Source organism: Tachysurus vachellii, chromosome 16, assembly GCF_030014155.1.
Source record: "Tachysurus vachellii isolate PV-2020 chromosome 16, HZAU_Pvac_v1, whole genome shotgun sequence".
Taxonomy (NCBI): Eukaryota; Metazoa; Chordata; class Actinopteri; order Siluriformes; family Bagridae; genus Tachysurus; species Tachysurus vachellii.
This window is the reverse complement of record NC_083475.1, coordinates 756,039-769,491: the sequence shown is the minus strand read 5'-3', so window position 1 is coordinate 769,491 and position 13,453 is coordinate 756,039. Positions and strand designations below refer to the sequence as shown.

The 13,453-nt window shown below is 38.0% G+C and overlaps 1 protein-coding gene across 2 annotated transcripts in view; it reads left to right on the top strand.

Annotated features, from left to right (window-relative positions):
• Positions 1 to 13,453, top strand: part of cacna1c (calcium channel, voltage-dependent, L type, alpha 1C subunit) — a 156,420-nt gene that overhangs the window by 125,365 nt on the left and 17,602 nt on the right. For both annotated transcript variants that reach the window (XM_060889293.1, XM_060889292.1), the window contains 7 exons: positions 84 to 211; positions 690 to 786; positions 3,630 to 3,732; positions 3,854 to 3,955; positions 4,083 to 4,210; positions 6,616 to 6,756; positions 10,853 to 11,187. In XM_060889293.1, coding sequence (XP_060745276.1) covers positions 84 to 211; positions 690 to 786; positions 3,630 to 3,732; positions 3,854 to 3,955; positions 4,083 to 4,210; positions 6,616 to 6,756; positions 10,853 to 11,187 — 1,034 coding nt within the window. The remainder of the gene's footprint in view (positions 1 to 83; positions 212 to 689; positions 787 to 3,629; positions 3,733 to 3,853; positions 3,956 to 4,082; positions 4,211 to 6,615; positions 6,757 to 10,852; positions 11,188 to 13,453) is intronic.

Sequence of the window (13,453 nt, the reverse complement as noted above, 5' to 3'; positions counted from 1 at the left end):
CAGGGTTGTCAGACTTGCTATATTATAATAAATTCTATAACCCCACTCCTGATGCAGCACACTGTTTGCTTCTCGATCCACAGATCATCAACCTGTTTGTGGCTGTCATAATGGACAACTTTGATTACCTGACACGGGATTGGTCTATACTTGGACCACATCATCTTGATGAGTTCAAGAGGATCTGGGCAGAGTATGACCCTGAGGCAAAGTTAGTCACTGTTCATTTGTTTACAATGAAATGTATGGTAAAACTTAGTTGTGCTTGGATGTCGCTTAGACTCCACAGAGATGGCATGCATAGCATGCCTGCAAATTTACAGAAGAAACTGTTTTGCTTGATTTAAAGTGGATTTACTTTACCAGATACCATATAAATCTTACCTTGGTAGCTTCTGCCAGGTAAGGGGATCCAAAATATTTTTAATACAAATAAATATGTTCACATACATATTCATTACGTTCTACATTGCAGCAAGTTATATTTCAATGGTTATACTCCTGCAACAATCCCATAAAAGCTTGTTTAAATGCACGTAATTTATAATTAGTGATGTGTGTCACAACATATTTTAGTATCAAACAAAATGTGTTCAGAGATCAAATTTATAATAGGGAAATATTTGAATGAGTTCATTTGGTCTTTATATTGGGAGCCATGGATCCAAGCTTATTCTGTTTTAAAACAGGGGAAGAATTAAGCATCTGGATGTGGTGACATTGCTTAGAAGGATTCAGCCACCCCTGGGGTTTGGCAAACTCTGTCCACACAGAGTGGCCTGCAAGGTAAATTAGCAAACATTTTTAAAAACCATCCATACATCAAGGTGAATATAAAACATCTATACTTTGTAGAAATTACAGGATTTTATAACATAGGACAAAGATATGTGAGACTCCATCTCTAATGTGATATAGCAACAAACAATAAAAACTAATAGCCTGTATGCAAAAGTGCTAAAAACCCATCAACTAATACTTTGTTAAAGCACCTTTTGGTTATAATACAGCACCTCATATTCCTCCATACTCCTTAAATCATTCCACATATTTTTGATAGGATTCACATCTGTATTCTGACTGCACTGTTCTAAAGAACTGATATTCAGAAACCATTGCTTGTTGAATTGGATTTGTGCTTATTTCTTCATTAAGCTGGAAGGCATGAAGCCTGAAATATACAAAAGGCAAACCTTATCTGAACATAATTATCTTTATTGCTGTTGGTTTAGGTTAAGGTGTTTTTAGAGGAGTTTTTATAGAAGAGAATGCTTTGGCAGTAGACCTATTGACCTATTAAGCTATTTTCCCAACATGAGCACATTGCACCCTGCTATGTGCACATTCTCTGCAAATCCATGTTCAGAGGTTCTAGGGAAAAAGGTCCCTTGGTTTTAGCCATCAGATTTCTAAAGCACTTCTTTGGGTTTTTGATAGGATTAGATATGCACTCTTACTGCACCCTTTTACTACACTGATCTTCAGAAGCCATTCCTTTCTTGATCTGAAATTGTGCTTGTGTCTTCATCATGCTGGAATTTGTTTTTTTTTCATCATTTTTAGCTGTCTAAAATAGGCCTACAGGTTTTGTGTATAAGTGATGATATGGAGTTCTTTGTTTGGTTTGAGTGGAAAAATATTCCAAGCATGCCCATGCTTTTTAAGTTGTTTCAGACCATAGTTTCAGCTCTCAGTTATAAACAAGATAATGTCAGGAACATCATTCAGCCTATGAAAATTCCTGTGTTTAAGATTTTGAATTCAAGTTTAATTCAATTCAAGTTTATTTGTATAGCGCTGTTTATAATTGACATTGTCTCAAAGCAGCTTTACAGAACATAAACATAGAACAATAGGTTAATATAAAGAATTATATAAAGATTAATAGAATGCAAAATTCAAGATTAATATTAGATATATTTAAATGTGTATGTATTTATCCCCAATGAGCAAGTCTGAGGTGACTCAGGTGACTGTGGGGAGGAAAAACTCCCCTAGATGGTAAAGGAAGAAACCTTAAGAGGAACCAGACTCAAGGGGAACCTCATCCTCATATGGGTGACACTGGGGGTGTGATTATAAATATACAGTCTGATAAATGTTGTACTGATGCAAAAGATCACATCTCCTCTATAGTATCGCAGAGTCTAACTGGAGCTGGTAGATTTCTAGATGCCTCAGGATTTTCAGAGTCGGTGTCATCTCAGTGGAGGTCCAAAATCCTCATCGCATGGAAGACGATCGGTGCTGGTACAATTTCTGGATGCCTCGGGATGGGTAGAAAGAGAGAAGCAGTGGAGAGGAATTAATGTAGCTGCTGTTCATAATATTTGCAAATCTGATATAATAGTGCACAATATTATGGGATGTATTATGTGTATGCCTGACTAAAGAGATGAGTTTTTAATTTACATTTAAACTGGGAAAGTGTGTCTGAGCCCCGAACACTATCAGGAAGACTATTCCAAAATTTGAGAGCTAAATAAGAAAACGCTCTACCACCTTTAGTAGACTTACAGTAGATATTCTGGGAACTACCAGGAGTCCTGAGTTTTGTGATCTCAGAGAGCGTGAAGGATTGTAACGTGTTAGAAGACTAGTTAGATACATGAGAGCTAAACCATTAAGAGCCTTGTACGTAAGTAGCAGCAGTTTGTAATCAATTCTAAACTTAACAGGTAGCCAGTGTAGAGATGATAAAATTGGGGTTATATGGTCATACTTTCTTGTCCTAGTGAGAACTCTGGCAGCTGCATTTTGGACTAACTGTAGCCTATTTATTAAAGATGCAGGACAACCACCTAGTAATGCATTACAATAGTCCAGTCTAGAGGTCATGAAAGCATGAGCTAGCTTCTCAGCATCAGATACAGACAGGATGTTTCTCAGCTTGGCAATATTTCTAAGGTGGAAGAAGGCTGTTTTTGTAGTATGGGTGATACGATTTTCAAAAGACAAGTTGCTGTCTAATAAACACCCAGGTCTTTCACTGTAGAGCTACTAGGAACAGTACATCTCTCTAAATGGAAGTTGAATTGTGAGTTTCTGTGTACTGGTTTTTGGACCTATAAGTAGTATTTCTGTCTTATCAGAGTTTAACAACACAAATTTACAGCTCATCCAATCTTTTGTCCCTCTAACACACTGAGTTAATTTGGACACTTTAGCTATTTCTTCTGGTTTTGATGAGATATATAACTGTGTATTGTCAGCATAACAATGGAAACTACAGTAATCCAAGAACTAGTAAGGACATACAGTCTTGGTCCGAAGATAAGAACAAGTCATTTGTAAAATGTAAAATGAATGTGACTGGTTAATTCTGATCACAGTCCCAAGCCCCATTATAAAAGGGTGGCAACACATATGCAACTAAATTACTTTAAGTTTTTTGTTTTGTTTTTTCCTTAAACCTTTTTAGTTGAATTTTGTTGGTTGCTGCATCACATTAAAGGTGAAAAAGATCTAACATAATTTGTCACTTATTTTTACATCAATAAAGCTTGCCATTTGTATACAAGCATTATGTAAATTACATATTTACATTTATATTCCTATGCTGGACACATATGTATACTTTTTTTTTTTAAATAAATCACAACATATGTATATATGATTGAATTTTTCAGCGCCTGGTGTCCATGAACATGCCTCTGAACAGTGATGGCACAGTAATGTTTAATGCTACTCTGTTTGCCCTGGTGCGCACAGCCCTTCGCATTAAAACTGAAGGTATAAAATAATATGCTAATATGATACCATTCTTAGAACTTTGGTTAAGCTATCCTGTAGCACTGAGACAGCATTCATGATATACATTCAAGGAGCAATAACATTTTATGTGTGGTATTAGGTAATCTGGAGCAGGCAAATGAAGAACTGAGGGCGATAGTAAAAAAAATCTGGAAAAGGACCAGTATGAAGTTACTGGACCAGGTTGTGCCACCAGCAGGAGGTCAGTAATGTTGCATTCTGTGCTACTTCTTGGTCTTTAAACAGTTTGAAACTACAATCCCAACAATGAGAATGGAATCATGCCTATCAATATTTATATCCATATCCATGCTTTTTTCTGTTTCCAGATGATGAGGTAACAGTTGGGAAGTTCTATGCTACATTCCTCATCCAAGAATACTTCAGGAAGTTTAAAAAACGGAAAGAACAGGGATTAGTGGCTAAAGTTCCTCCAAAAACAGCTCTCTCTCTGCAGGTGGGCATAACACTGATATTACATATACTGTATATGACAAACATAGATATATTACATATTTATTAGAATTTACTCTGTTACACCCAGTAAACATAGATATACAGTGGCATACTGTAGGCTCACCAAAACTGAACAGGTAAAGGTTGAAAAAAGGCCAGATTTACTATATAATTTTCGTGAGCCTGTGTTTACGATCACCTCACATTCCTATTGTTGGCTGACAGGAGTGGGACCTGATGGCCTTCTGCTCTTGTAGCATATAATCTTTAAGGTTTAGGGTGTCATGCAGCAGTTGTACACAGGGGATAATTTAGTTACCATAGCTTCCTTGTCAACTCAACATGATCCTCTGTCCTCTCACATCAGCAGCTTTTTTAACCATTCAGTGTAACTATAGTATCTGTATGGAGCAGTTTCTGAAATACTCAAACCAGCCTGTATGGGACCAACCATGCCATCAAGTTACTGAGAATATATTTTTCAGCATTGTGATTTCCAAACAATGGAGTGTACCATGAGCATTTGTCCAAACAATTTTATGCACATACACATTCAGTAAGCACAAATTAACTACCATGGATGATCAACAGTTCAACTGAAAACAAGACAATAACTATGGTTCTGTGTTGTACCAAAATAGGTCCACTGGTAAGATCCGTGCTTAAGTTCTGTCTTATATCACCACAGTCTGAAAAGTCTATCATGTAAGGAATACTCCCTAGTCCAAGACTGAAAAAAACTGAAGTTTGCAGGTGATCAACGGGATGAAGATCTAGACTTTTGGAGTAGTGAACAGATAAAACAAAAGCAAATATATTAATATTAATCATCAGCTCCTCAAGCATGGAGGAAAAAGGTATCAATGTCTTCTTGTCCATTGAAAGCTTTGAAAGATTTTCTTTAAGCTCGACTTCTGCAGTGCTTTTCACCTTTCTTATATCCTTGTGGACAGCAGTCAAGGGGATGAGAGGAAATCTTTATCACCTCCAGTAGCCATTACAAATACTGCTTAATGCCATTTGGGCTCTCTAGTGCCTCCTCAGTATCATAAATAACGCTGTAGGGGACATAAAGTGAATAAATGAAGATGTGCCTTGTTTAAGTTCAAACATTCTCCACATCATCCGTCCTAAAGCCCCCTGAAACAACCAAAACCTTTTATAATAAATGTGGATGCTTCAGGGACAGGAGTTTCAATCATTTAGCTAAGTATTTCGATTAAGTATTTAGGAAGAATCTTTTTCTAAAGCACTGCATATTAAGGTCATCTGCAAATTAAATTAATTGAACACTATAAGAAAGGGTCACAATTATGTGTATAAGGTCCAACAATTGCATATCCTTAGTCAACATGGCTCCATTAGTCATGCTTTCAATGGCCCCACTCCTTAATAAAAGGCACATGGCAGGCACCCTGAAAGCAAGAAGAAAAACATTGGTTTGATGAAATAAAAATGGAAAGCCAAATGCTGGTGATCAACTAATAATGCCACCCTTATGATAACCAGCTTCTCAATTCTCTAAGGGATCTTCTCAATTGCAGGGATGGTGAGATTCTTCAGAACTGAAGATTCAAAACTTTAATTGTTGTCACACCGAGAAATCAATTAAAAAAATTACAAAAATAGATATTTATTTTCTTCTATCTTAAGCACAATAGTCATATATTAAATATAAGCCCTTTGAGGTTCCCAGCACTGAGTACTGCTTTTCTTCATTTCCAATATTGTATAGCCATATACTTTTATTCCCTGTCATTGGTTTTTGCCCAGATTGTGTTTACTTGTGAGAAAAGCTAAATATTTCACAGCTGAGGAAAGATAGGAAACCAGTTAAAGCCATTGCACAAGAATTGGACAAAGACAATGTAACAACTGGAAATATCATAAGAACACTCCCATATTCTTACCCCTGATATTTTATAAAAATGCCCTCAACAACCACTGAAATGTTAATAGAAGTTTAAAGATGGTACAGTAAGTTCCATGTGACCAGGTAGCACAGTCTTCTGTAAAATTCTTGAACATTGCTCATAGAACTTCTCTTGAACATTGCTCACAGAAATTCATGGAACTTCTAATTGCATCTAATTGCAATTCTGATCATAAATTTATATTTTTAATGAACATTTTACAGTCGAGACCAAAAAATTAACCTAAGCAGATTTATATTAGAGTGCTAAGAGATTGGACTACTTTAAATGTTACTATTGATTGAATGACTAGTTTGAATCACTTTAATAATCATTATTCACCTTTCATATTCCCCTTATACTATTTCATTAGTTATTAAGAAGCATTATTACATGATACAATGCATGTGAAGTAAAACTTTTATTGTTACAACATTTAAAAGAAAATAATTAAACAAGCATGTGGCTTATTCTAAAAATCTTTGTGAGGTAGGCTGGTCTGCGTACACTGCATGAAATGGGTCCAGAAATACGGAGGGCAATATCAGGAGACCTCACTGCAGAGGAGGAGCTGGAGAAGGCCATGAAGGAAACAGTGTGTACTGCATCTGAAGATGATCTCTTCAGGGTGAAGGTCAGATAATTTTTTATTACTTCTTTTTTGTTTACTGAAGTTCAGTTCTTGGCCAAGCATCTATTGTTTCTAAAGTGAACTGGTATAATTTATTTTGGTCCCTGTATCTTAAGCATTTCATAGTTAGTGATAATTAATTATAGTACAGTGCAATTGGATTATATTTATACATACGTTGGGGTATAAACGGTCATGGGAGAAAGAGGGTACACCCTTCTTCATTCTATGTTTTTATTTATTAGCTCCAAATAACAACTGTGTGGTCTTTACCAACTTTGATAAACAAAGAAATAACTTCAGCTGACAACAAAAAAATCTGAAACCATGTGTGAAACAATAAGAACATTTTCTACTTCTAAAATCTTGAAGAGAGTAATTGGCAGCCCGATGTTTCAAGATTAATCCTTCAAAGGGGATGCCTTATAAAAGCAAAACCTTGGGCACATTATTGTTCAGGAGCAGACAAGTATGTGTTTACATCATGCCGAGAAAAAGAAAGAACATCAACCATTGTTGTACAGGTACATGTCACTTAACAATTTGTGACAAAGAGGTACAGATGAGCAATCAGAGAGCTCAACAGGCATAACAAGAAAGACTAGGCTAGGTTAACAACAGTATGAGTCTTTAGCAACCTCAAAAACAGTTACACCTTTGACACCTCCTGATGTACCTAGGAGCAGTAGAATGATGACAATGAAAGTTCCATATAAGCTCCTTCTGTAGGATATCCAAATCTGGAACTTAGGAGTATTTCTCAGGACCATTTCCCTTATAGTACACCAGATTCTGGATACCACCCCAAACCTGGTTAAAATTAAGCAACCAGCAGACTGCATGGACAGAACACTGGAGTCGGGGAAGTCAAGGGGAGGTGGAGTGTGTCTGATGGTGAACAACCATTGGTGCGACAGCGCGAGCATCGTTCCTCGTTCACATTCCTGCACACCAAATCTGGAACTACTGACCATGTCGACCCTTCTATCTACCTCAGGAATTCAGCTTAGTCATAGTCCGTGCCATTTACATTCCACCTCAAGCAGACACGGATACTGCAGTATGGGACTTACATGAGACACTAACGCTACACCAAACACAGCATTAGGACACTGCGCTCATTGTGGTGGGAGACATTAGCAGTGCCAACCTCAAGCACGCACTACCAAACTTTCAGCAGCACATCACCTGCCCCACTAGGGGTGAAAGGACACAGGACCACTGCTGCCCAGCATTCAAGAACAGCTACAAGGCACAATTACGTCCACCATTTGGGAACTCGGACCATGACGGCATCTTCCTCATGCCTGTATACAAACAAAGGCAGAAACAGGAAGCTCCAGTTCAGAGGGAGGTCGCGCGGTGGACTGACCAATCGGTGGCTGCTCTGCAGGATGCTTTGGATGACACAGACTGGGAGTTGATAGTGGACTTCAGCACAAAGCAGGAGCGGTCATACCAACCGCTAAACATCAACGGGACCCCAGTGGAGAGAGTGGACAGTTTACAGTACCTAGGTGTTTACATTACACAGGACCTGTCTTGGTCGTGTCACATCAACACCCTGGTGAAGAAGGCCCATCAGCGTCTGTACCATCTGAGATGCTTAAGGGACTTCAAACTACCCTCTCAGGTGCTAAAGACTTTCTAAACCTGCACCATTGAGAGCGTCCTGATGGGTAGCATCACGTTCTGAGACTGGTGCGGTCGGCTGAACGTACCATCCACACCAAGCTGACCTGCAGGACACCTACAGCACACAGTGCCGGACCAGGGCCAGGAAGATTGTAAAGAATCTCAGCCATCCCAACAATGGACTATTTTCTTTGTTGTATTAAGGGAAATGCTTCTGGCTTCTGCTTGTTGAAAGCAAACACAGATTTATATATTCTGATATTCTGGTTCAGGAAAAAATGGGTTTGCCAATTCTAAGGCTGGTCAGGTGTCCACTCTCATACTGAAAATAAAAGCCAAGTAAACCTCTCAGTTTCTTGGGCTGCATTGGGTCTATACATTTTTAGGCTGTGTTTTAGGCTTTAGTTTAGGCTGGGGTTGGAGCTGTCAGAAAATGTCAGAAAATGTGGGTGTCTTCACTGGGAGGAATTAGACAAATGCAGGAATAACCTAAAAATGGGGTTTATTAAGAAAAATACAAACACATGGAAAAACATTGGAGAAGACAAAGGAACTGAGGTAACAAAACAGAAAACCAGGAAACGTAACAAATCAAAAACACAAACACACCACAAACACAGGTACACAGAAACACAAGAACTGAGCAAAATACACACAAGACAACTGGTATAAATATGGAAGGCAATTATTTAAAACACAAGGAACAGGTGTGCGGAGGCAGGAACGGATAAGGATAGGGTGGGGCTAACGTGAACAAAAACAGAAGCACAGGGCACAAGACAAAACGTCCCCCTAGTGTTTAGACATGGAAAAAGTCAAAGCTGTCCCTGAGAGGAGCTATTCTATAGTCAAGTCAATTCAAGAAGCTTTTATTGTAATTACAACCATATATAGTTGTTGCAGTACACAGTGAAATGAGAATGTTTCTCCAAGATTGTGGTGCTACATAAAACAATGACAGAGCTAAGGACTTAGTAAGTTAGTCCTAGCCACATAAAGTGCAACTGTGCAACCTGGTGCAAACAGTGCAGGACAAGACAGGCAAGACAGACAAGACAGTGCAGAACAAAAGACAATACAAAAAAGACGATACACAAAAGAAAATAAACAGAAACAGCACCGACCAGTGTAAATACTGTATGTTCAAACAATATTGTGTGCAGTAATACTAGAGTGAACACAGTTTCTTAGCAGCAAAAACAGCAAACAACTGAAATATTGTACAGTATGTGCAAAATGACTGAAATATTGTACAGTATGTGCAAAATGACTGAAATGTTGGACAGTATGTGCAAAGAGCAAAAAAGTGTGCAAAACAGCATGTAAACAGTTTGATGGATATACAGTATATTGGAAGTGTGTGTATTTGGTGTAGGTCTGTGCAGTCCATACAGTTGATGTGTGTGTATATTGTGCTCTATACAGTTCAGTTCAGTTATTGAGAAGTCTGATGGCTTGTGGGAAGAAACTGTTACACAGTGAGACTTTCACCCCTGCCCTTTGCAGTCACATTGTTACAAGTAAAAAATATAAAAAAGACAGCTCATGGTTTTCACAATACACACATTGAAGTATTACATTCTTCTTATTTTAAAAGCCTGTGTTACATATTCCTTAAACCCGGAGCCGCAAGTGGCTCTTTCATCCCTCTGCTGTGGCTCCCTGTAGATTTGGAAAATAAATATTTAATTTAAATTGATTTTATTTTAGTTAGTTAGTTTTAAAAAAATGCATTCTAAGATTATGATGCTCTTGTAACATTAAAATCAACCGTGTTTGTTGAAATCTGCGTCATAACTGCGTCATAACTGCCGACTTGGGAAATCCGACACACAGAAGCAGACGCATTTTTGGTTTGCTGCAGTCGGCAAGTTAAAATGTTGATGTCATGAATATGAAGAGGACTCAATTAGACATTGAACATTTTATTTGAAAGTAACCTTCAACCCAGCGTCTTTTTTGTTAAGGTTAGTTCAAACTGTTCAAAATATTTTTATTTGGCTGCAGAAATAAAATTTCGTTTACTCAGTAGCAGTTCATTGATTTCATAAATGCAGCACACTACAGTTTTTTCTATACTTTCCATAAAGGTAAAAAACGATACATGCAGTATCTTCATTTTAGATGTCAAAAGGGTTTTGTGGCTCCCTGTGTTATTTTTTCTGTGGGAAACGGGTCCAAATGGCTCTTTGAGTGTTTAAGGTTGCCGACCTCTGCCTTAGACAGTAAATTTTCAGGTTGAGTCACTGCACATTTCAAATTTTCAGTCAATCATTCATATATACAATTCCATTGCCTAATGTAGAAATTTGTATGTCATAATAATTTAATTTTTGTATTTCACCTAAAGGGAAGCAGAATCTGGTTATTTATTTTTTTTTGTCAATATCTAATACATGTAGTGTGTGTTGGGACTATGTGTTTTTACACAGCGTAGTGATCATGTCTCTTGTCCTCTGCACAGCGGTCAGATGGTTTCTTCAGAAATCACATCAACTATTATCATCAGAGTGATGACTGCAGTGATTTCTCCCAATCCTTCACCAGTCAGCGGCCACTGCACATCAACAAGTCAGGCAGCCCTGGAGAGGGCAAGTCTCCATCTCGTGAAAAACTGGTGGACTCTACCTTCACACCAAGCAGCTATTCCTCCTCAGGTTCCAATGCCAACATCAACAATGCCAACAACACATCCATTAACCTCTGCTACCCATCCATTAGCACCGTGGATAGGCACACCAGGCCCCTGTTCATACCTGTACATCTACCGTGCTCTTCGTGGTCCTTCCCCAATAAAAGGTAAGGCAATTGGGGAAGCATAATGTTGTTATTACAGTATAATGCTATAAGTGTAGAGCATAATGTGGCTGCTAACTACAAAGGGAATCTTAAAGGGTATTAGCACCTACAGTATATAACCCTGGGTATATGCTTTATCAATATTAGCCTTTTTCATTGATCTGCATTAATTTAATGCTTTTATATTTGGTTTAACTAAATTTAATTAATGATTTGAGCTAAACTTTTAAGCAGTGGATTGAGATGCTATGTGGACACCAGTCATCCATGTGATGATGCTGTAGATGGCATTGCAGATCATGATGAACTGGGTTCTTCCATTCAAAAAGAATCCTCCTGTTTGTCAGCATACAAGTTACAAACTTCATGTATCTGGTGAGCAATTAATCAGTAAATCATGAAAGATGCCTGTAGTAGCTACAGTGCCCAAGGCTTACTGAGGAATAACTTGTTTGCCCGTCTGATCCTAATGAAGAACTATTTTAGGACACATTGCTGTAAAAAATAATTGCCGGTTATGAAAGAAAGGTGTCAGAATGCACTGTGCATCACAGTTTGCTTCATATGGGGCTGGGTAACTGAAGACCAGTCAGAGTGCCCATGCTGACCCCTGTCCACTGCCTGAAAGTACCTAGCATCAGAACCATGGCATAGGAAGCATAGGAAAGTTATCAGGTTTGCACAAAATGTGCAATAAAGAAAAGGAAATTCAATGCAAAATGCAACAATGTCTGTATGCATCACTGGTTTCTGTGTCTTGGGGGTATGTTTACTATTTGGTTTATTCTGTCATGTCTCTGAAAATGGACAGCATATATTCAAATGCCTTGCCAATATTTTGCTGAACTACAGAATTTGGCAGCCACTTAGCAGCATTGCAGGTGAGTTAAAAAGTGACCATATTAGTCAAAAGTAAAACCAGGCCATCAGGAGGTTTCAGCAAACTCTTGATGCACACAGTCCAACTGACTATTTCACACAAAACCAAACGGATTAACTAATTAATTTGTCTGGAAAAATGAGAATGTATAAGATCAATAGCTCCCAAAATAGTGCAGCATAAATCTCATTACTTTTTTCTATGTTGGAGTATTATTTAATAAAGTTCCAAAGTAATAAGTCACAATAATGTTACTGTATAAAAGTGGGTATTATAAGTAGGTGTTATTACAGAATCAATTGTCTGCTAATCCTATGGTGTTATGAGGATTTACTAGCTGTTGGATAGTTACCACTGCTTGGCCCCTGAGCAAGGCAGCTAACATTCAATTGCTCAGTTGTATGAAAATGTATGGATAAGGGTGTCTACCAGATGCAGTAATTTTAATTAGTTAAATAACTTGTTAAATACAAATTTGAAAAAAAAATGATGTACATACACAGTAATTTTACTATATAGTATTTGGGATTGGTGATATAAAATAAAAATACATAAATGTGAAAAAACTTAAAGGTGGGGTCTCCATTGTTTGAGAAATGCTTCAGAAAACTGCGTTGGGCCGCCAAACAAAACAAAAACAAAACTAACGTGTAGCCAATGAGCAGAAAGGGGCATGTGTTGTCAATATGGGCAGAGTGAGTGTTCAGTGCGCATGTGTGACATTAGCAGAAAGCAGTTTTAACATTGACATGGAGAATAAAAACGAAGAAAGAAAGCAACGAAAGGCTTACGATAAGGTAAGAAGTAGGACCTGTGTTAATATAGGATCAGCTTTCCAGCGCTGGAGAGAACTGAAGGAGCAGGAAGTTGGCGCATATTCACAGATTGGAGTTTCCTGAGAATAACTCCTGAGCTAAATGCTGTTACTACACAAATAACACCTCTTTTCTATCGTAGTAATGTACTGTAGAGAGGCAGCTACAACCGCGTTTTGCTAGTAACAGCCTTTAGCTCAGGAGTTATTTACTCGGGAAACTCCAATCTGTGAATATGCGGCCAACTTTACGTAAGATGCCGAGGTTGTTTTTTTCCTTCTCGATAGGTGAGTAACGTTGGTTTTACTTTGTTACACAGAACAAATATATGCCGTCCTTTGCATGATTATGCTTGTGTGCCATTTTTGCTAGTTTGTTTATCTGCAATCATATTGTTCTTCCCTTCAGCTATGATAAAGGCACATTTCTTCGAATTAGTTGCCTGGGTTGCATATGTATGTGTGGGCGGAGCTATCAATACAGGAATGGGACCCATTTGGGTTAGGGGCATGTTTGTTTTGGTGATTTCAAATGTCAACATTGGCTTTCAAACAACAGAGACGCTACCTTT